General features: G+C 37.5%; 1 protein-coding gene across 1 annotated transcript in view; it reads right to left on the bottom strand.

The window, feature by feature from the left end:
* The window catches only part of SDCBP (syndecan binding protein), a 34,071-nt gene extending 8,625 nt beyond the window's left edge, over window positions 1-25,446 (bottom strand). Inside the window, exons 1-4 of the mRNA XM_004484337.5 lie at window positions 25,302-25,446; window positions 9,803-9,868; window positions 5,304-5,382; window positions 3,818-3,927 (exon numbers count right to left, since the gene is read on the bottom strand). Of these exons, the coding sequence (XP_004484394.1) occupies window positions 3,818-3,927; window positions 5,304-5,382; window positions 9,803-9,853 (240 nt within the window). The 5' untranslated portion in view covers window positions 9,854-9,868; window positions 25,302-25,446. The remainder of the gene's footprint in view (window positions 1-3,817; window positions 3,928-5,303; window positions 5,383-9,802; window positions 9,869-25,301) is intronic.

Here is a 25,446-nt window from a genome sequence, read left to right as displayed (position 1 = left end):
CACAACAGAAGAAATTATGTATGAAGGACCGCATGTGTTCATAAGAAGAAACAATTACTGTTCTAGGAAACAGGAAAATCAAGTCAAGAGACAGGAAAAGAAAAACTTAAAAAAAAAAAAAGACCAATAAATTATTCAGTTTAGGCAAAATACAGGACAAAAAGGAGATTAAACTGGGTTTTATTTTTGGAAATCTTTATTTTTTTCATCAAGTATTTCTAAGTAGTATGCATTCTTTCCTATGACCTCCTTCATCTCCCAGCCCAAGCAAGGAATCATCTTTAGCATAGATTACCACAGAAATCCTCTAGATGTGTGTGTGTCCTTCCACAATCCACTCTCCACTCCACACAACAAATGTAGCAATCTTTTGAAAACAGAAGCTGAACTGTGCCATTCCCACAAGTCAGATCCCAATTCCTTGGCTGGCCTACAAGGCCAGACAACCTGGCCTATGCCTCCAATGCTTCTGTGACCATGTTCTACCTTCTTTCATCTCCTTGTCACACAGGCCTTCTTGTCTCTCAAGTCCACTAAATTTACTCCCGCCTGAGGGCCTGAGATTGCTGCCTTGGCCATATAGAACATTCTCCCACTAGACAGCACATGGCTCATTCACTCATTTCCTTCAGTTCTCTGCTCAAACGTCACTAAATATAACCCTGGCACTACATCTACTTAGTCTTCTTCTATTTGTTTCACCAGTTTTGCTCTGCTGGTGCAAACAGTCATGACTGTTTGGAATGTGCGTCTCAGGGCAGGGACTCACTGTGGTTCATTATTCTATCTTCCATGCCTAGTGCACTGCCTGCAAGAGAAGTGAGCAGGTTCTCAAGCTCTTGTCTCTCATATCTACTCCGTTGGGGTGCCATGTGGGAGACACCACCTGGAAAGGTTGGGGTTCTATTTTACAGGTATATATACTTTGAAATGGCAACCAATACACAGTACAGCTTCTTCCAAGGTCAGAAGAGAAGGTCTAAGAATCAAAGTGTGGCCGAGGGAATAGTTCTTCTCACTGTTAAACCTAAAACCCAACTCACAAAATTATGCATCCCATCCCCAAACTTTGCACTCTGTGGTTTAGAGGTCTTACAAGGATGTGTACTTCCACTGGGGGATACAACGTTTACCCTGAAATGGAAGTTAGGACTGCCACCTAGCCATTTTGGACATCACATGTCACAAAATTAGGGCAGAGAAGAGGTCAGTGAACTGTCTTTAGTAGTGAGGCTACACTAGCCTTATAGTAAAGGCTACTTAGAATCTGCCCCAACAAAGCATAAAAACAAGCCTCAAAGGCTCAAGGTGACCCACCTGTAACTTAACTGCCTAGAATAAATACCAACACTTTAAAGAAATACAACAAAATCCAGCACCTAACAATGTAAATTCCTATCAATCATGCAACTGAAAATAAAAGCAACCTGTGAATGGGAAAATGTGACCAATACCAGGAGAAAGATCAGTCAAGAGAAGATGATTAAAGAACAACAGAAATCATGAAATTAAGTAGACATAATTTTTAAATAGTTACTATAAATATGCTCAATACGCTCAATGATTTATATGAAACCACAAATTAGCTGAGAAACAGAATATGTGAAACATCAAGAGAAGAAAAATTCTCCTCTAGAGAAATGAAAATTCACTGGATGGGAAGAATGAATAGAAGCCTCTAGCAACTAACGAAACAAAATAGAAAGAAAAGAAAGAAAAGGCAGAGTACCAAAGAACCCTGAAGAATCAATGCTTCAAAAATGAAGGTTAACATCACCCCACTAAGTATTTTACACACACGCACAACCATGCAAAAAGTAAAGGAAAAAGAAAAAACAGCTGAAGTGCTAGCCCAGGGCAAAGGGAATATAGAATGGTAGCAGGAAAAGGAAAGGTCATAAATATTAATGAAAGACTCAAAACCAGTTACGGAAAAGAGACTCACAGCAGCTACCACTATCTTCTTCCCTGCTGGTGTGTTCCTGTACATGTGTAAATTTTCTTTAAATACAGCAATTAATCCATTTCCCCCTCCTATTCTTACCTTATTTTTATATAAGAATTGTTAATAGCGATTAATTAACGTGACAATTTTGTTTTTATGTTAAAGACTCTTCCACTGAAATGTGGCTAATCAGAGGATTATTGAGAATTGAATGACACACAGTAACTGGTCCCATGACTGCTGCCACAAATGAACATAACTGGGGTCTCCCCTGTAAGTCTTATCTTTTATGGGGAGAGTGATTTCATTACAACAGGGATGGCTGGCTTGTTTTTGGACACTTCTGAGATAAGAACGATTTTTACATCTTTAAAAGATTATAAACAACCAACAACAAGAATATGCAACAGAGACCCTGTGTGGCAACAAAACCTAAAATATTTACTTTCTGATCCTTCACAGAAGTCTGCCATGCCCTGAATTATACAAAGGAGAACTGCATCTTTCAAGGGGAAATTATAAAGTTATTATTGTCATATGAGGTTCAAATATATGTAGAAGTATATGTATATACTGAGTAGTCAAAGGAATGGGCCCGTGCTAGACATTAGATACTGTCTCTCAGCACCAAATCCACCTTTGACACTTTACTGTGTAATGTTCGGGCTTGAACCCTGCAAATTACATTTTTCCTTCTTTGGTTGGTTTCCAATTAGCTTCCACCCACCTGAGTCACTAGAGGGAGCCTGGAATGATGAAGCGGGCAAGGCCTTGCCCTTCCTACTTCCGTCAGCACTGCCCAGGCCTGGCCTTGAACTCTGGCAGCTTTGTTTGTACCAGTCTAGTTCTGATAACTCCAGCCTTTTTCTCTATTACCTCAGTCCTAGGAGGTAACTTCTTCCTGTGATTTCATCTGTGTTGCCTCAATGTGCCGTTTTTGCTCTTTTAATTCTCCAACCTCTTTAATCTATTTCTTACATTAAATTTTTTCTGTTGAAATAATCTATTTTCCCAAATGAACCTTGACTGCTATTAAGCCAGTTCTGAATATTTGGTAAATAAATAAATGAATGCCATTCACTGTATTAAGCACTGGATGTACCAACAAGATAGACATGGATCCTGTCTTCATAGGAAATAACACAGGTATTTCACTATAATTATAGTAAATTCTAGAAAGTACTATAGTCTTACAGCAATGAGATCTTAAAGTTATCAGGGAGCAGGTGTAGCTCAGTGGTTTGAGCACCTGCTTCCCATGTACAAAATCCCAGGTTCAATTCCTGCACCTCCTAAAAATAAAAAAATAAAGTTAGCAGTAAGTTATATTTAATCCTAAAATCAGGGGCCTTATTACGAGAAGCTTTGGACTGCAGACAGAATGTAAGCTTCTAAGCAAAGATATAACAGACCTGTACTTCATAATGATTAATCTAGCAGCAGTTTAGTATATTTGAAATAAGAAGTTAACAGAGGAAATGTAAGAGACTATTGTAATGATTTGGGTGAGAATCATAGAAACCCTGAATGAAGGTTTAATAGGACTAAAACCGATAAAATGAAAACAAGAAACATGGCACAGACAGAACTGTTAGTACTTTCTAACTGACTAAATGCAGAAGATAAAAAAGAGTGGACTAGTCCAGGGCATCTGAAGATTTAACTCCTAACAACAGAGAAAGTGGTACAGCACAAAAGGACACAGACTATGACTTAAGAAGTTATACTCAGAAAAAAATGTAAATTTCTGAGAAAAGAGATCAATGCTAAAGTTACAAATATGCTTGTTGGTCTCAAAAAGGAGAGTGTATATCTATGTCTAAAGCATGATTTTGTATAATTCAAAATGAATTACAATTATACTATACATACCCCCTGTGCTGGTTCTCCAGGGACAACGGCCATATTTGCACGTATTTCTTCTTCATTTAGACTCAGGCCCATGTACTGTGAGAGCTCCGGATACAGTTTAGGATAGAGACCTAAGGTAAATAAATGAAGGAATGAAGAAAATAGTTCTGGCAGCATACTCAAAATGAAAACCTACTGTTATTATGCCCTTGTACTTGTGTTGAAAATCATATTTAAGTTGTAAAATCTAGAGTGAATTTAAAATAGCAATTTGGAAGGTGCAACATTCCACCCCTGCAATGACAACTAGAAATGGAAAAGACAAAAAAGTTTTAAGGTACAAAGTTGTAAAAAATAAAAATATTTGAACTGAAACAACTTTATATTTCTAAATACCCAAGGGTAGAAACAACTTTTCCAATTAAATTATCTTGCCTTTCCTGTTTCTTAAAATAAACCAAACTGATTAAATTTTTAAAAGACCATAGCTGAGTCTCCAATTCAGAAAACATCTCCAAAACATCAACTGCCAAGCCAACTTCTTTATAAATCATATAGTAAATACAGCTATGGAATTACTTTTCTGGAGTAATAGTAACAGCAATTAAAAAAAATCATACCTGATAAGCTTATTTAGTGTTACATCATTTTAAGAATGTTAACTACATTCCAATGAAATCTTGGAAATGGTATGTTTTTGATTATCAGTATTCTAATTAGGAAGGCACTATTTTCAAAAGTTCTTTTTTAAATGAACCTATTTTAACTCTCATTCTATATCTTAAGTCACATTAATAGTAGGGCTCTATCTTAAATCCCTTTAAACCTCTAAACCAAAGATAAGGAATATAGACACTCCAAGATTTCAGAAGTTCCCAAAAAAGGAGGTTGGTTGGAAATTTCAAAACTCTCCTTCAAAGATTGAGGAAGGTTCAAAGTTCAAGAAACAGGAGCATGGGGAAAATGCAGTCCACATGTAGGTTTTTCATAAATTATTTGAGTCATAGGTGAGGGACAAAGGGTCTGACTGAAATCAATTTCAATTAAACCATAAAACATCTTCATATTTAAATTCACTCTTTTGATGAGATAAAAAGTTATTTTTTTTTCTTATGTCAAAAAATCTTGAATTCCCTATTTAGGTTACATGTACATTACTACAGTAAAAAATGTTTTTAATATCCATGACTGTACAATACCAACAGTGTACTTTAATGTAAACTATGGGCTATCATTACTGTATAGTTATAATAACATTTCAATTGTAACAAAGGTACCACACTAATGCAAAGTATAAATGATAGGGAAAACTGGGAACGTGGAATGGGGGAATATAGGAACTCTGTATTTTCTGCATAATTTTCCTGTAAACCTACAACTAATTCAAAAAAAGGTTGAATCCATTCCAAAAACAATCTTGAATTCCCTAATTCAATTCGTTATTTCAGAAAAGTAAGCCTTAACAAATATTTCTGTTCAAGGAGCATTAACCTAAATATAAACCTACTTCCATCTTGAGAGATGGGAGCAGAAGCTTCTGAAAAAACTGCTGGGTTGGCAGGGTTTGCAGAAAAGGCAGCTTGAGCCTGAAAAAGAAAAGAAAATTCTAACAATTATGCTATAAACACTTACTTTGAATTATTATTTATAAGTCAAATTCAGTACTTCAGAAAAGAAACTAAACACTGAAATTTTATCTAAAAAAAAAAGTCTAATTTCAAACACTTACCTTTCAAACAATACCTTTTTCAAGGTAAACATGCAAATCAAAATATGTTCCACATTCTAAATATTTTGAAACTATCATAAAAATTCAGTAAGTATCATTCTACATATTATATAACCAAGTATCCTCATAATGCTGCCACAAACTAATCAATAAATTAAAATTTTTAAAATACATTCTGGGGAAGCAGATGTGGCTCAGCTGATAGAGGGTCCGCCTACCATATGGGAGGGTCCAGGGTTTGATACCCAGGGCCTCCTGACATGTGGTGAGCTGGCCCATGCTCAGATCTGCCGTGCTCAAGGGGTGCCCCTGTACGGGAGTGCCCCACGCGCAAGGTGTGTGCCCTGCAAGGAGAGCCACCTTGTGTGAAAAAAGCACAGCCCGCCCAGAAGTGGCACTGCACACACGGAGAGCTGATGCAGCAAGATGATGCAACAAAACAGACGCAGGTTCCCAGTGCCACCAAGGTGACATAACAAAAAAGAGATGCAGTTTCCTGGTGCCATCTGAAAAGGATGGCTACACATTTTACATTCTCAATCTTTTACCAAGAAGTCCAAGTAAAAATAATATCAACCAGATTCATATAAAGTCACATCAGAAAAACTAAAAATTTCAAAACTAGTTAAGCTGCTAATACTTATTTCTCATTTTAGTATGTACCACCAAAATAATCTGTATCATTTTAGCCGTATAGGAAGAGGTTATGCTATATTAATTATAAAATTAATTACTGTAAAAAAGCATATTTTTATCATTGACCTACAAGCATGTTGTAAGTGATGATAAAGTAATCTACAACTGTTAAACTTGCCAAAATCACATTGGAAAAATAATGTATTTATCAGTTCTACTCATGCTTAGATATGTCTGGAATTCCTCAGAGTTGCCTTCATGCCTGGTCCATATTAAGCCTCTAATGGAAATCCGTTATCTTTGATGGGTAGATCTGATATTCTGAAATAGCCAAACGGATTCAGAGACAAGTTTGGTAATGAAATCTCTAATATTACTTTTTAAAAGGAAATATGTCAAGTAAGTAATGAGGTTATACCTATAACTCAACTAGGCCCTGAAATCATGCCAAGCGTAGTCCCAAAGATTCTTGGAGAGATAGCAGCTTAATCTAAAGAAGTACTACGAAAGTTCTGAATGGTTCTACACTCTTATGTTCTGATATGCTTGTTATTAAGACTCATTCTTGGGAAGCAGACTTGGCCCAGTGGTTAGGGCGTCCGACTACCACATGGGAGGTCCGCGGTTCAAACCCCGGGCCTCCTTGACCCGTGTGGAGCTGGCCCATGCACAGTTCTGTGCAAGGAGAGCTGTGCCATGTGGGGGGTGTCCCCCGCGTAGGGGAGCCCCACGCGCAAGGAGTGCGCCCCGTAAGGAGAGCCGCCCAGCGCAAAAGAAAGTGCAGCCTGCCCAGGAATGGTGCCACACACACGGGAGAGCTGATGCAGCAAAATGACACAACAAAAAGAAACACAGATTCCCATGCCGCTAACAACAGAAGAGGACAAAAAGAACAACACGCAGCAAATGGACACAGAGAACAGACAACTGGGGTGGCGGCAGGGGAAGGGGAGAGAAATAAATAAAATAAATCTTAAAAAAAAAAAAAGGACTCATTCTTGGGGAGTGGATGCAGCACAAGCAGTTGAGCACCTGCTTCCCACAGGGGAGATCCTAGGTTCAGCCCCTGATGCCTCCTTAAAAAACAAAACAAACAAGCAAACAAATGAAAAAAAACAACTCAGGGGAGCTGATGTGGCTCACTGGTTGAGTGTTGGCACCCTACCTATGAGATCCTGGGTTCAATCCCCAGCCTCACTACCTCAAAACTTTTTTTCTAGAATTTACTGTTTAATAATCTGATGCACATTCTAAATTAAAACAAAATGCAGCAGAAAAATAACCCATAAACTAAAAGTATGTTGAATTTTTAAAGTTCTTAGCTAAAAGAAGCTAGTGACCAGTTGGATTACTTTTGAATAATACAAGGAAAAAATACTTTTTTTTTTAACACACTGGTTATTTTTTTTCTATTTTGTTCTTATGCAAGGAATTCTGCAAAGCTATACAAATTAACTGTAAACAAGTATAGTAAATTATTTCAAACTTACTTTGAAATCTGAAACTATTAAAAATAAAGGGGAATAAAAATACAAGGAATATACAGTTACTGCAAGGTTCTGTTACTTGCACCATTTACAAATATATATGTATAAACTATACCTGCGGCATCAGTTGCTTGTGTCAAACTCTGCTCACCATGTAAGGAAACTGGTAAGCACAGGTTCTCTATTATAATTGTTTCTTAAAAAGCTTATTTGGTATTTGGACTGGATAGAGGTTCAGGGATTACATAATACTGAAAGCCACAGCCTAACACCTGTTGTAAAACAGGTTATGGAAGATGGGCTGCCAGTTCACTGCTACAATTTAGCTTTGATGTGGTGTAGAAGGAAAGAAAAAAATATACCAATGCTATTTTTCTCTGTAGTACTTTTTCAAGGGCATCTCAAAAACAAATACATAAATATTATCCACCTTAGAAAAGGGACCAAAAAAACACAACCCAACTACACTGGAAACTTTTTAAAGTCCTGCTAAAATAAGTGAGAATAAAGGAATATTTTCTCAATATTCACTGTTGTATCTCCTAGCATTCAATTTTTTACACTGAACATAAACGGTACTCTAATGGAAATACCAACTTAATTTGCTTCTCCTTAAAATGGTCAGCCTGATGTAGATTACATTCTCTTAATTTTCTAATCCAACGTTTGTCAACACAATTGTTTTCCTATTTTCAAAAAGAAGTCTGCTCAAAACCAACTATGTTTCATTTAGAGTTCAACCACAATTCCATAAAAGTTAACTAAAGCATGAAAACAGATTAGTCATTCTTTCACTAATCCTCATTCTTTCACTAATCCTATCACTTAATATACTAATGTCATATTAATGGCTTAACAGTTATTCTGAAAAGCTAAATAAAAGGTTTTATTAAGAAAGTGTACTTGTTCAGATGAGCCATGGAAATAAAAATCACAAGAGTAAAATACTGGCAAAATACTGAAAAAAGAAGTGATTTAACATTTAAGATGACTAAACAGGCCACTTAAAATTGCAAGGCATCAAAGCCTTGGCAGTTGATGTCAGATATTTTACACACCACATTTTAACATCTGTACTGCACTGCCTCTACTATGGAAAAATCTGTGTTCACAATCTCTCCAAATAAGTGTGTCCATTAATTGCTAAAAAAGTAAACCTAGCCACACATGTACTATTACTTCTCTGGTTTTTTCCTCTCATCCCCATAAGGCCAATATTTTGCCTAAAATACTTGTATTCTTGAAATTGCTTGAGATTTCTTATAAGCTTGTAGTAAGCTTTTTCTACTCCATCATTTATTAGGAAGTAATAAATCTCACTTTACAGTAAACTAAGGTCAAGGTCTCAAGTAAAATGACCTTTAAGATAAGAAGCTTTAAAGTACAAAACAACTCAAAAAGAACACATTTATCATATTTTTAAAATTATTTTAAAAATAAGATCAGCAAGGTGTTTGGTTTACCTTATCATAAACAACACTTGAAAAGATTCTGAGCTTACAAGAGATCCAGCTGAAAGTAAACTAAAAACAGATGGGTTCATACAACAAATGATCCCTATTAAAAAGATTAATGAAATTTCCAAGATAGCCAGAAAAATTTGGATCACAAACCCAAACATACCTTTTAAGCATAATCAACTGTCTTCAAAGGAAATATTTACATCAAGAACTACAATATTTTTTCTATGTAAATGAAATTAGAAATACTATAATCTCTAGCATAGTCATTTAGAGCAATAAGTGCAAAGCCTGGTCCTTATAGCTAAAGAAAATAAATTACTAACACTTGTGTGTGCTTTTATGCTACTACTCTCCTAAAAGCAACATGTACTGGAATATTTCTGTAATAAACTTTAATTCAAAGATGAGGCAAAGAATAATTTTAAAGACCAATCAAAAGAAAAATGTACCAATTTTACACACACCTAAGAACAGTTAAAAGGTTACAAAGTATTACAGTAACTTAAATATGTTGTATGAATTAAATAGTCATAAAATCAGCTAACTCTGAGCTTAGATCAAGTTTTAAAGAAATAATAGACAAATATTTTTTGTCTGTAATGAATGAAACAGAATGAAAGGCTTTTTTTCATCTGTATCTACAATGTATGACACAGTATCTATACAACAATATAAATATACTTAAACATACCTGAATTACTTTGTCTACTTTCAGGTCTTCAAGAGATGGATACAAAGACATTTTTGCAGGAATTTTCTAAAGAAAGAAAAAAAAAAAGAAATAAATTCTATGATTCAAATATTATTGAAATTTAAACAATAAGTAGCCAGCAACATTACTTAGTATGCTATAGCAACACAGTAGGAACCACTGAAATTGCAGTACACATGAAAAAATCCCAAGTTGCTAATTGATATTTTAGGGCTACTAAATTACCTCTCTCTTCTCTACTGCTACTAATGAACTCCATCAATAATCTATTTTAAACTTCAAGTAAAACTCTACTTATTTCACAAGCTTAGAACATCAAAGTGAACAGTCGTGTCTTATCCTAGCTTTTACAAGGCTTTGCCAGGATTATATGACTACTCTTAGTATAAAACAGCTCATGTGCAATATCTATATAGGAACCCCCTATCAGTAAGGATATATGCACACATACATATACATACATATGTATATGGAAAAACAGTAATATATTAATACATCAACTGTTTACAAGAGTTTTATCTCCAGGAGAAATGACGGGGGTAAGGGGCTAACGCCTCAGAGGGAAATTTTCACTTACGAAACTTCTGTAGTTCAACGTTCTTCGGTGATTATGATTTTTTGTAATTTTAAAAAAATTATCTAGATGTATTACAAGGACATATGTTGAAAACTTACTTTGAAAGTTTACTTTGACATGAACATATGGTGAGTACCTTCATTAAATCCAACAAAACAGAATACATCTTAATTTAGTAGAGGGTGTGGCATAGGCTTTTGAGGTAGCTAACAATGTTCTGCATCCCAGTTCCTACCCTCACCTTCATTGCCTGCTCTGCTAAAATGGAGGTAGGCCCTTTAGGATGTTTCTTTTGCCAGCTGTCATGAAATTAAGCAGAGGGCATTGGAAATACAATGGAGAAGGAAGGCATTTGCTCCTCCTGGTTCCACTGTACTACTTTAGCTAGGCTTCTGCAGCACGCCAGGCTTTTCCAGCACTGAGCTCCTGCAGGGAACTGCTTCTCAACACCCAGCTCCCGTAGTGCACAGCAGCCAACAAAAGCCAGCAGCTCGCCCAAGCACTCTTGAACAGCTTTACAAGAGTGCCACCAGCAAGGCATCTCCCATGAATGGCTTTCCCCAAGACCCTCTTCATGTGCCTTTGTAGTAAGTTCCCAGGTGCAAGGTACAGCAGCTCTTATGGATGGTTCTCCCAAGAGCCATCAGTGCAACATCGTAGTGCCTCCACCACCATGTACAGAACCACGGTTGTGCTCTCTCAAACAAGGTCTGGATCTCAGCCCCAGGAGGAAGACAGCCTCCTCCTTAGGCACTATCTCAGCCCTAGAAGCAGTAGATACTTATGAAATCTGCTATTTCTGTGTTTTTTAAGGTTCCTTTCTTACCAGTCAATCCTGTTACACCACTCTATATTCAGGTGTATGTTACATCTTAGTTATATGTTGCTATAGATGTATTCTTATATATACATTATGTATATTCAGTTATAGTTAATAAGGCCGACTGTTCAAATCAATGCGGTTTCTGTTTCTAAATGGACTGGTGGCACTCTTTTTAAAATTAAGGTATAATTCACATACCATAAATTCACCCCTTTTTAAAAGTGTGCAATTCAATTTTTAAAATTATATTCACGAAGTTGTGCAACCATCACCACTATCTAATTCCAGAACATATTCAACACCCCAAAAAGAAATCCCATACCCCTTAGCAGTCACTCTATATTACCCCCTCCCTACAATCCTACAAATGCTAATCTACTTTCTGTTCCTCTTTGCGCCTTATCCTGGACATTTCATATAAATGCAATCATACAACAGGTGGTTGTTTTTTTTTTTAAGATTTTATTTTATTTACTTATTTCTCCCCACCCCCTCACTGTTTGTACTTGCTGTGTCTGTTTGTCTTCCTTGTTTCTTTAGGAGGCACCAGGAACCGAACCCAGAACCTCCAATATGCGAGGGAGGTGCCCGATCGTTTGAGCCACTTCCAATCCAGTTCTGTGCTTTGTTATGTCTCTCACTGTGTTTTTCTTCTTGTGCCTCATTGTTGTGTGAGCTCGTAATACCTGCCCATCATGCCAGCTCACTGTCTTGCATGTCCTCTTTAGGAAGCACCAGGAACCTCTGCTCCCTGCTTTGTTGTGTCTCCCATCATGTCTTTCTTCTTGAGTCTTTTATTGTGTCAGTTTGCCACACCGGCCTGTCACACCAGCTCACTGTCTTCTTTAGGAGGGACCAGTAACCAAACCAGGGACCTCCCATGTGATAGGCAGGAGCTCAATCTTTTGAGCCACATCCACTTCCCAATAAGTCACCTTTTGTGTCTGTTGTCTTTCACTTAGCATAATGTTTTCAAGGTTGAACCATTCTGTCATGTTAGAACTTCATGTCTTTATTCGGCTAAATAATGTTCCATAACATGTATTGAACACATTATGTTTATCCATTCATCGGTAGACGGACATTTTGCATTGTTTCCACTTAGCCATTTGTTTTTGTCAGTCAAAGGGGTGCTGATGCAAGGTACCAGAATTCAATAATATCAAACTGCCATGCTCCACCCTCTGAATTCCAAAAAGACCTTATAATATTAAAAAAAAATCTTAAATCAGTAACAATGCTAAGTACAAAATCATATCACAACTGGTCTAAAGAAATACAGTTTGTCTTGGGGCAAAGTCCTGTCTGGCTGTAGACCTCTGAAACTTACAAAACAATTTATCTGCTTCCAATATACAAAGGGACAAAGAATAAACACGCACATTACCTATAAAGAGAAATTGGGAGGGAAACATGAGTCAGATATCCAGAACAGTTCTGAAAACCTGCAGGACATACTTCATTAAATTTCAAAGTCTTAAAGTCACTGGTTTCTTCTTCCTGGGGCCTCCCGGGGAAGCCCCCTTTCCACAGGCTTACTTACCCAAGGGCCACCTTCCTGGTTCCACCCTTGCAAGCATCTGGGTGTGGACTGAGTTCCAGACCTCACCCTCCAAGACCCTTTGGGGTGATGGCCACACTTCCCTGACCCTTGGGGAGTGTGCTCCACCCTCTCTATAGCCTGGGGCAGCAAAACTCTTCCTGAACATCCACCCTCTTCAACTGCTGGGACAAATTCACCTTCTCTGTACACATGGGTGGGGTCCCTCTCTTGGCCCAAAGAGATGTCCAAATTCCTGATCTCAGCTTCCATGTCCCTTTTAGTCCAGGCTGACAGTGGTTTTATTCATAAAGCTCTTGCAGAAAGCTTGCTGGTTTAGTATTTAGGAAGCAGGGGTCTAAGCCATCAGACAGTAAAACTTTCCTCAAGTCTTTCCTGGATAACTATTTTCAATTCTGATTTACAAGTTTCAAATTTAGTTATTTCCTCAATTGGGGCACTACTATCTGGGAGCTTGATTTTCAGAGGCTTGGAATTTCTGGAATCAGTTTTTGGTTTCACTGTGCTCAACAATTCAGTTCTCAGCTTCTCTCATCCAGCATTTTACTATAAGCTGCAAGGAGAAGCCAAGCCACATTCTCCAAGTTTACTTTAGAAAGTTCTTCGGCAAAATGCCCAGGCTCACCATTTTCAAATTCTGCCTTACACAAAACACCAAAAGTTAATCTTGCTACATTCTCTGCAACTTTAAAACAACAGATTACCTTTCCTCCAGTTTCCATTAATAGTTTCATCATTACTTCTAAGGCCTCATAAAAAGTCTCTTTAGCATCCATATTCCTACCAACAGTCTCTTCAAAGCAATCTGGCCTTTTCCATCAAGCATCTCACAATTCCACCAAAAAATACCCCTTACCGTTTCAGTAATTTGGTAACTGCAGATACACCTCCCCACTCTCCTAGTACCAAATTCTGTATTAGTCAGCCAAAGGGGTGCTGATGCAAAGTACCAGAAATCTGTTGGCTTTCATAAAGGGTATTTATTTGGGGTAGAAGCTTAGTCATAAGGTCACAAAGAGGTAAGTTACTTCCCTCTCCAAAGTCTGTTGTCACATGTTGACGCAAGATGGTGGGTGACATCTGTGAGGGTTTAGCCTTCCTCTTTCCCCTTAAGGCTCTGGTAGTCCAGCTTCTTCAGATCTCAGCTGTAGGCTGGCATAAGGCTCGTGTCTCTTTCTGTGACTCTTTCTTTCCAGGCTCATTTGCTCTGTTCTCTTCAAGGCCAACTATAAACTACCAGGCAAATGGCTCAACTCTCCCCATGGCTCCAGTGTCAAAATCAAGTTCTGCCATATCTTTCTCTATTTCTACTTCTGCTATGTGCCTACTTCTGTGTAAGAGTCTCTTTTACCAGCTTTCCAAGGGGGTGGGGACTCAACCCTGCACACTCTAATGATGTCATCAAATGAAAGCCTTAATCTTGATTTAATAAAGTAAAAGTGAAACCTCTGAATTTAATACAATCAAAGGGATTTGATGCCCAGAGCAACAGACCAGTTTACAAACATAATATTTCCTATTGGAATTCCTCAATAATAATCAAACTGCCACACCATTTCTCTTATTTGAAGAAATGTCTATTCAAATCCATTGCCCATTTTTAAGGGTTATTTATCTTTTTACTGCTGCAATGTAAGGGTTCTTCATATATTCTGGGTACTAGACACTTAACCAGATATCATTTGCAAATACTTACTCCCATTCTGTGGGTTATGTTTTCACTTTCTTGACAGTGTTCCTTGATGGAAAAAAGTTTTTATATCTTGATGGAGTCCAATTTATCTACATTTCTTGTCTGCTTGTGTTTTAGATGCCAGATCTAAGAAACCACTGCCTACCCAAGGTCACAAAGTTTACACCTATGTTTTCTTTTAAGGCATTGATCATTTTAGAGCTTACATTTTGGTCTGTTATCCATTTTGTGTAATTTTTGTGTATGGTGTGAAGTAGGGCTCCAATTTCATTATTTTGCATATGGATATCTAAGTGTCTGGGCACCATTTGTTGAAAAGACTCTTCTTTCCCCCAGTGAACTGTCTCAGCACCCTTCTTGAACATCAAGTGACCAGAACTCTAAGGGTTTATTTCTGGACTTTCAATCCAATCCATGGATCAAATGACTATCCTCGTGCCAGTACCAGTCTTGACATTTGTAGTAAGTTCTAAAATCAGGAATTGAGTCCTCCAACTTTGTTCCTTCTCAAGATTTTTGGCAACTCTTGTTCCCTTGAATTGACTAGCTTGTCAATATCTGCAAAAAAGGTAGCTGAGATTTTAACAGAGATTGTGCTGAATCTCTATATCAATTTGGGATTGTGCCATCTTAATGTTAACTCATCTAATCCATGAACACAGGAATTTTTTTCCATTTATTTAAGTCTTTTTAAATTTCAATCATACTGTGTTTTCAGTGAACAAATTCTAAATGAAATTTTCTAATTTCATCTTCAGATTGCTCACTGCTAGTATATAAAAGCACAACTGATTTTTGTATACTGATCATGTATCCTGAAAACTACTGAACTCATTTTTTTAATTCTACTCATTTTGGTATGTGGAGTTTCTATATACAAAATCAAATAATTTCTAAATATTTTCCAAATACAGTTTACTTCTTCCTTGCCAATTTGGATGACTTTTATTTATTTTTCCTTCCTGGCTAGAATGTCCTGCACAATGCTGAATAAAATTGGCCTGATACAGTTGGGGGGGGGGGGGGGGAGTAAAGGCCTAATCTATGAATACAATGGAAATTCTGAGACAAGCCTTAATTCTAATCCAAGAAAGAGTGGTCTCATCTCTGTGTCTTAAGGATGAGTTCTAGCAGTCTTCCTCTGAAACACATTTTTTTTAAATTTAAACTTTCAACCGTTCTACCAGTATATTTATATCCAATATGCTCCTTTTAAAATATGTAAATTCCATTAATGCAAAAAGCTGTGAACTTAACATGATATGCTCCTTAAAAAGCTGTGTGTGTATATCAGACTTTTATAAACAAAAGCTTTTTAAATGCAATGGAAAGAACTCTAGTCTAAGTACTGGTTTCTATTTTTAGTTCAGCCATTGGTCAACTACAAGACCCCATTTTCCTCATGAAAAATGAACTGGAGATATCCAATCAGTGGCTTTTGAACTTTTCCCATAGAACCCTTTTCTTTAAGCAGATAACAACATTTTCTGAAAATACTTCCGGCTACCATACCTACCAACTCCAACTCCAGTCCTTGAAAAGAGCTTTCCTAAATTTTTAAATAAAAAAGTCACCCCAATTTATTTCCTACACAAGTACCTTTTTAAGATTTGTTCAATGTTTGTTAAGCTTCACTGACTCATTATTCTTCTAAAACATAATGGAATCTCTCAATCATTTTACTTCAAACCTGGCCTTATTTCATCGAATTTCTCTCCAAGCATTACAATGTTCTAGCTACAAATTACTGGCCATTTCCCAACCATGTGATGCACTTCTGTGTCTCCCTTTCTTTGCTAAAGCTGCTTCCTCTACCTATCAAAATCCTATTCAGCCTTGAGGCTGAGCTCCAGTGCCACTTCTTCCGAGAGGACGTGTTGGATGACCTCAGTTTGACATAATTTGTTCCTCTCAATTTGGCAGTTTCACTCTGCACCAAGTTATAGCTAGGGAATGTTTACCTCTGTTACTCAAGGGCAGGACCCACATACAATTTCTTATTTTACTAGCACAGATATGCCTTATACTGAAAGGACTCTAGTATTTTCTAAATATTTTGGCCATTATGATAATGGTAAACAATTCTGTAGTTTTGTTTCCAGGACTGTGAAAGTAGGGCTCCCAATGCTCCTGAGATTAGTAGGCAAGAAATCTTGCCATTTATTCTACCAGAGTTTGAGCATAACCTTCCCTGACCATAAAAGCAGTTTTACTGGTCTAATTCCCAGGAAAGAACTGGAGCTCTCCACCTACCCCAAATCAGGTTTGGCACACTCTGCACTGTTTTTATTTTTTTCCACTTACCTAGATTACACAATGTCACATAAAAAATATAGGTGATTGCCATATGCTCTGCTCCCCCACCTCCCACATTACCAACATCCTTCATTAGTGAGGCACATTCACTGCAAATGATGAACATTTTGGGGCATCAACACTAAGAGTGGATTAAAGTTTACATTGTAATTTACATTCTCTCCCAACCAATTCTGTAGGTTATGCCAAGATATATAATGGCCTCCATTTGTCATTACAACGTAATTCAGGACAATTCCCAAGAACCAAAAATGTTCCCGTATTACACCTGTGTTTCCCTCTCCCTGCCCTCAGAACCTCCAGTGGCTGTTGCCTCCACATCAATGACATAATTTCTTCCATTGCCAGAATCACAATAAGTCTACAGTAATATACCAGTACATCTACTTTAGTCCATAGTTCATTTCTCAACCCTGAGGATTCCGGGATGGTGATGTCCACTCCACCTCTAATTGAGAGGGGGCTGCAATCCCATAGGGCCGATAGATGAGACATTCTTGCTTGCAGTTGTAGAGTCTCTCAGTTTCTTGGTATGGTAGCTGTCCATCATCACCTCCTTTGTTAGTTGTCCTGGGTGAGACTAATGAACTGGATAGTAGGTGTTGTAACTCCGTTGAGATTCAGGGCCCAGCTGGTACATGGACACCCCAAACATTTAAGTCTCTTGGATTTATGCCTACCAACGCTAGTATTAATTATAGGTTCAAAAAGAATGACACAAAAGCCATGCATAGGGAAACCACAACAGAGTCCAACTATGTCACCCTGAGGAGCATAAATTCCAAAGTAGAGCCCATTGGCAAGGCACTAAACTCCTGAGCTATCTGCCCTGACTACTGTGTCTGGGTGTCTCAACAGCCCTCAGGAGCCCTGCTATTTGGGGTAGTATCTACTTTGGCAGACAAAGAGATCATGCTGAGATGTGCATAAATGTAACCTCTGGAATGACCTCCCAACTCACTATAAACTCATTTGTCTTTACCTTTCCCCCCTTTTGCTCAAGGTCTTTTTCCAGTTACATTGCTAGTTGGTGCTTGATAGTAATCCCTCAGTGCCAGGGAGGCTCATCCCCAGGAGTAATGTCCCACACTGGGGGGAAAGTAATGTATTTATATGCTGAGTGAGGCTACATTTAAGCAACAAAAAGGCTCCCAGGAGGCAACTTTTAGGCACCCTATAATATTAGGCTAAGTTTCAATTTCAAGAGTAAAAGTTCATATGCACAGTCATTAATATCAAGGGCCCGTCAACGGACCATTGTCCTTCACTAGTCATTCCCTCTGGACTCAGGGAATTCTTGCTGATCCACTGGAGAATGTGACAGCTCCCAGGATGGGTATTTGATATTCCTTCAGTTACTGTGTGAATCTCCACCCACCGTGACAATGCCCCACAAACATCTGAACACCTTTATATATGCCTTATATGTATGCCCAGGTGACCTTCCTCCCATGTATCCCCCATCACTGATACCACACACTAAGGATCCTCCCTTGCCACAGTTTTAACACTTCTGTGATCCAAAACTTCTTTAAAAATGAAGTCAGTAAAATAGTTAAATACAATAAGAAAATGAAATAAATGGAATGATAGTTTTAAAAATAAAATACAGAAGAAAATTTTTAAAATATTTTACTAGCACAGATGCCTTATACTGTGTTAGTATAAAAAATTTTAAATAAAAAAATTTTTGACATTTTGCCTTTCATCATTAAGGTCTGTATTCCTATATGTACAGTGACATTTTCTTCTGTTTATTCCCCTGGTGTCTTACTTTTTTCATTTTGTCCTCAAAGAAGCTTTAGGTTACAGAAAAGTCATCTACCAAATATAGGGGACTCCACTCTACATTCTTGGAACCTCCTTAACTTGCTTTATGCCTTATGAAAGGTCCCTGAACTCTGTGCATCCCCTTGGTCTTAGAAAATAATACATTAATTTCCATTGAAGTTTCTCAGTGCTTGGAGTAGTTTTAGGGTTTCTTCAGACCATCTAAAGGTAGAAAATACCTAACTATTCTGTCTTAGTATCAAGTTTTCCATTTGACCCTCTTCCTGCCTGTCAGGGCAATGTCCCTGCTAATTTCCCTGAAGTCATTAAATAAGCACACAGAACAAAGGCCTCCACAATTCCAATACTATATGTGATATCCTGGAACAACTAGTTAACTTGCTTTCTAGCTCTAATACTCTAAATAAGGAAGTAGGAAACACACTGGTAAAATTGTCCAGATCTTATCACTTTCTGAGTTGTTTGACATAACCTTTTTTTTTTTTCCAAACAACTCTCTACAATTGGTCTCCCTATTTTTTAAAAGTGACTAAGTTAAAGTAATGTTTGCTTTGTTTTTTTAATATGAGCTGTTACAAAAAAATCTTGTGATGATGAAAGAGCAGATTCATACAATCAATGATCTTAAATACAGTGGTTTTAGTACTTTTTCACTACCTAAAGGTGCTTTCCAGAGTCTCACCTTAACACATAATAACAAATAAACAAAAATATTTTCTGAGGCAAAAAAAAAAACTTTTGACATAGTGTTAAGTCATGTGTCAACTTAGCTAGGTTATGGCGTCCAGTTGTTTGGTCAAGCAAGCACTGGTCTGTTACTGTGAGGGTATTTTATGGATTTAAATCATTAGTCAGTTGATTGTATCCATAGCCAATTATATTTACAATCAGCACAGGAGACTGCCTTCAGCAATGAGAAGACTCATTCAATCAGGATTTCAACAGTCAGGAAGAATTTATATCTCTACTTTAGCCATTTTTGTTACTCAAGTTAAACTTTTATTCACTTGACCTTGATTATGTTATATCAATTTTAAGAATGAATAACACCCAAGGATTTGTATCCTCTTCTGGGGAAAGAGTATGCTTCAGGTTGTGAGGAGGACAGTAGAAAGTATTACTGTTATTGTTTTTATTAGAGATGAAGTATGGTTTAAGAAGATGTGTATGGCTACCAAGTTGATAAGGGGTAGACTGTAATAATTATGTTCAGGTATCAACTTAGCTAGGCTAAGGTGTCCAGTTCTTTGGTCAAGCAAGCATTGGCCTGACTGTTACCATGAGGGCATTTTCTGAATTTAAATCATTAGTCAGTTGATGGAATCTCTGGCTGATTACATCTACAATCAACAAAGAAGACTAAAACAATGACTAAAATCTCATCCAATCAGCTAAAGCCCTAAAAGGCTGATAATTTCAGCAGTCAGAAACAATTTTTATCTCTACTTCAGCCAAACAGCTTCTCCTGAGGAACTCACTAAAACCTTCATCAGAGGTGCCAACTAGCTACCTGCCCTACAGAATCTGGACTTGTCAATTCCCAAAGATGCATAAATCAAATCCTATAATAAATCTCATAACATTTATATACATATACATACAAACATATACATCCTCTCAGTTTTGTTTTCCTAGAGAACCCTAATACTGATACATTTGTTCTTCAGGTATCTACTACTACAAGCTAAATTCCCGTAATTCAAAAGCAAAGGACTTAAATACTATAGTCCCATAATCATTTCCATATATATGCAGCGTATCAAACTATTCCCTTATCTAAACATAAGTCAATTAGCTTTAACTATTGTTACAAAATGGCTGAAAGGCACAACAGGGCAAGAGCCTAAAGAACTGCCATACAGTAACAAAGTAGAAACCAGTTTACGATTCCAAACCAGTGGTTCTTCAACTTTAAAGTTCATAATAATCTGGAAATCTGTTAATCAAATAGATTACCAAATCCTAGTCCTAGAAACTATAAAAACAAGCCTCAGTTGAATCCAGGAATCTGAACTCTAATCTTTTCACACCACCAGGGACCAATGGACCAAACTTTAAATTTTTGTTTCTTTTTTAAGTAGCTCTATTTAATGACTTTTATTTAAAGATCTTTCAAAAAGGAGAGAATTTTTTTTCAAAAATATAACAAAATTCATCCTATTTTACAAATACCACAAGGCTTCACTGGACCCCTCCCCCTCATCCCACCCCCTTTAGATGGCTTCCCAGTCTGTTTTGCTCATTGTCTCTTTGTAATCTGCTTTTTCCTTTAGGAGGCACAGACAACCAAAACCAGAGGCTCAACTGCTTAAGCTACATCCCCTCTCCCATGGACCCTTTTTAAACCTAAGTATATAAATGGGATCTTAGTTAACTTATTTATCCTACTTCTTAGAACTTTTTGCTATTTTACCAATCTAGAAATTAATCAATATTCATATTATTCCTGATTAAAAAGACTAAAACAAAAAAAAACATAGAAGCATCTAGAGTAATGATGCAATAGTGAAATAAATAGGTCACCATCACATTATCCTTAAGTCTGCATGGCCCAAAGTAATGCATCCACTTTCAAGAAGATATAAAAGAAGTTTGGAGACACCATCTTTGTAGCTTTTTTTTTTAGCTTTCACTGAGCGCAGTAGAAATTTTGAAATTTTTAATTTTCCACCCATGATAGCAGAAAATGTGAGAAAGGAAGATGTTTATTAAACAAATCAGAAGACAACTGTACTCCAGATACTTCTGATCATGGGAAGAGTAATCATAGCAAAATCTCAGACTACGAGTTCTGAATGAAAATATTCAAACTGAAAGCTCTCAAACTTAAGAAAGTAGTAAAGAATATTATCTCTAGTAAAAAGAAAAGAAATATGGCCTTTTCATCCAGTTATGTCATTCAGCAGGAAGGACCTTATCAGTCATCCTGTTTTTAGTAAAAGGACATTACCGCCTTCTGCATCTGCACACCAAAATGTACTCAATACAGTTTGCAAGTGGCCTAATGAAGACAGATCTGTATTCAAAGTAGCATATGGATAAAATGTATTATATACATAAAATGGAGTATTATTTAGCCTCAAAAAGGAATGAAGTCCTGATATATCCACTACATGGATGAACCCTGAAGACATCATGTAGAGTGAAAGAAGTCAGATGCCAAGCTACAGTGTATGATTCCACTTACGTGACATATCAAGAATATGAAAACATATAACGACAGAAAATAGAGTACAGGTTAGGGGGTGGAGAGGTATGAATGGGAATTACTGCATAATGGGTATAGTATTTCTATATGGGATGATAAGAAAGTTCTGATATTGGATGGTGGTGAGGACAGTACAACATGATAAACATGATTAATCCTATTAAATGGTACACATGGGAGTGGTTGAAAGAGGAAAATTTATGTTGTATATATGTTCTCACAATTTAGGCGGAAAAAAAAAGAACTAAGGAGACACAATGACAATTAAATACATGATCTTGGGCTGGCTCTAATAACGGAGGAGAAGAGGCCTAAAAGAACATTATTGAGGAATGTGAAAAAAATTGGAATATATACAGAAAGCTTTATATAAATGTTAAAGATTCTAAACTTAATAACTGTACTTAAGATGATGATGTAAGTGAATATCCTTGTTCTTAGGAAATGTACATGGCAGTATTGTGTTCAAGGAGCATGATTTATACAATCTACTCCCAAATGTTTAGAAATCTGATAAAATATAGAAAAATAGGCAGTTAAAGAGATGGATAGAATGATAAAGCAAATGTGCCAAAATGTTAAAATTGGTGGATCTAGGTATAGCGGTGGGGTAAATCAGAATTCTCTGGAGGGGGTTTGTATTATTTTTGCAACTCTGCTATAGTGTGAAACTATTTCAAAATAAAAAAGTTTAAGGGGGGAAAAAAGTGCAAGAGAAATGAAAAAAGTATATTGCACTGGTTCTAATTGGTGTTTATATATACATATATGATTTTTTTTGAAATCATGGAGCAAAGATGGTCATCCCTTCAACAAAATTATGAGCCATTTAAGTTCTCAAAATTACTGCATTTTGATGATACAAGGGCAGGAATTTTAAGACAGTAGTGACTGGCTCTATTAGAGATATATTTGAAATCTGGAGTCAGGGTTGTGTTTTGATTACACAAGAACAAAAACCATAAGTAATAAATTAGAACCCAGAAATCTGGAGTAAGTATTTATAAGATGGGTATGCTCCAGGTTAATAAGCAGTTAGTTGCATTTCAAAGGCTATTGCCCATTTCAGCTAGGAAAATATGGAATAAAAACTGGGGTATGTTCGAATTCTTGTTAAAATTTCTAGTACAATTTTCACTATCCCTTTATTTTCACTTCCACAAATTATTCACAAAATAACATATACATATGGCTTCTGGACCCAGAAGGTAAACGGTGATGACGTTTCCAAGTACAGAGATAGTAAGCATCCAGGATGGTTCATATGCCCTGCCCAAAGAACATTTTTTTGAAAAAGTTCTGAATAGTCTCCCAGAAAAATGCTTCTCAAACTTGGCTAATCCTCACAATCACCTGCGGCACTGCTTAAAGATAGTTTCCTGGTTAACACAGATTTACTGAATGAAGAAATAATGGGAGGACTTAGGAATCTGTCTTTTTAATACATATGGGGAAAGTCTGATGAGCTACTGAGAAGTAGGGCCATAAATCTATTCTGAGTAGAATATTTCTTCTTATCCATAAGATTCCATTTTTCACAAACTGAACTGTCAAAAGTTCAAAGTTTGACAATACATTCTACAGTCTGGCCTTGAGACACACTCTCATGTAAGTGGGAGTGTAAACTAGTACAACCTCCATGAGTTTGCAATATCCACTAAAATTATAAATGCAGATACCCTCCAACCCAGCAATACCTCTTCAGGTTGTTAGTCTATAAATATACTTGTGCCTGTATAAGGAAGCTTATTTACTGCAGTATTGACTAACAGTAAAACTATGGAAATGAATAAGGACGTTCTCTGTACTGACACTGACAGAGCTCCAAAATATCATCATTAACTGGAAAAACAAAAGCACTATTTAAAGCAGTATATGCAATAAGCTAACATTTGTGTTAAGAGGAAGTATAGTTATGTTTCTTGTATACGTATAAAATATCCCTGAATCAATACTAAGACACTTTTAACAAATGGTTGCCTACAGTTGGAGGCATATACTGAGCGTGACTTTATACTGTACACTTTTTTATTACATTTTGAACCTGAATGCATTATCTCACCAAAAATGAAATAAGGTTACAAAAAATTGTTAGGACTTGGAAAGAAATTAATAAATGCTAATATAACTATTACTAGATGTAAGAAAATGCTTTCAAGTTGTTTGGGAGAGTTGCTTACTTTTTAGAAATTCTAGACATTTACTACTCAAAAAGAGTACCTCAGTCTCTCAAAGACGGAAATAACGTTGAGTCATTCACGCTCATTGTAAGGAATTGTTTTTTACTAAACAGTACGTTTAACTGCCAAATATTAGTAATTCTTCCCTTTTGGGGCATGATTTTTATTTCCTTTCTCATAATGTCCAACACGTAAGTAAAAATTAGCACTGCCAAAGTTAAATTTGGATTACAATGGGGTGACTATTTCCTTAGTTTTATTCACTTCCTTAATTTTTGTGACACAAACCACTTGATCTATAATATTTATGTAACATTTGCAGCACAAACGTTCACAAAACTAACAGGGTAATAGAAAAATTTGACTTTTTTTTAAAACTGTTTGCCTGAACCTGAAATTTTAAAATGGGACAAATTTAAGTCTCAGCCCAATATTTCAAGGAAATCAAATGTACACGGTTGCATTTCCATGTAATTTCCCTTTTTAATCAATTGTTTTCTCTTTGGAACAAGTGAATGATGGCAAGTTTGATAAACCAGGGGTACTTTCTTTCTAAATAATGTACTTACATAATGCAAAGACAAGTAAATAACAGTAAATGTGCATGCATCTAATACATACAGAATAGATAAATCTAAAATTCCTTTTTTAAAAAATGGTACAGTACAATACTCCATGATTCAATAATCTCACTTGGATGCAAATGAAAACTTTCCACGTCCGTATACTTTCATTTTCCCATTTTTCCAATGAAATCCTGAAACGAAAGCTCTGACTCACCAGCTCTCAAGGGATATTTCCTCCTGAACACACCCTGCTGGAGACGTTTTTCCCTTTCCCCCAACTTCTCCAGAAAGAAGCACAAAGTGAGCGGCCTCTTCCCCGCCCCCAGCCAGCAAGTCGAAGCCTCACCCACTGAACAAACACCTCTCCTTCCTCCTTCCAAATCCCGGACGCCCGCGCTCATCCGCCACGGAGGAAGATGATCAGGCGCAGCCCAGGGAAGGCGAACCCGTGACCAGCCGCAACCAGCGCTTTCCGCCTCGCTCTCCGGAGAGCAACCCGAGGGAACAAAAAAGAGCGGAGTGGCGGTCCCAGAGCCCCACAGCAGACCAGGCGCCCAGCGGGGCGAAGACCCGAACTCGCGAGGACCCGAAGGGCCGAGGGCACCCGCCGTAAACTTCCGCCCCGGGCCCCGCGGGGCGCAAGGAGGGCGCAGAGCCCCCCGAACTCCCCTGGACCCGGACGCTCCCGCCAAGCGGCCCGGCGTCCCCTCGTTTCCGCGCGCGGGACGTGACACGGACGTCCTCCTCACCCAGAGCCGCTCACCTAGGCCGCGAGACCGCTGACCGCCACCTTCTCCTCCTCCCGGCACAGACTTCGAAAGCCTGAGGGCAGGAAAGCCGTAGGCGCTGGGGGAGCCGCCCGCCGGGCGCGTCATAGCGCCGCCCCCGCCTTCCGCCCGCGCGTGCGC

Source organism: Dasypus novemcinctus, chromosome 14, assembly GCF_030445035.2.
Source record: "Dasypus novemcinctus isolate mDasNov1 chromosome 14, mDasNov1.1.hap2, whole genome shotgun sequence".
Classification (NCBI taxonomy): domain Eukaryota; kingdom Metazoa; phylum Chordata; class Mammalia; order Cingulata; family Dasypodidae; genus Dasypus; species Dasypus novemcinctus.
The sequence above is the reverse complement of the archived record's forward strand: the minus strand, read 5'-3'. Positions and strand labels throughout refer to the sequence as shown.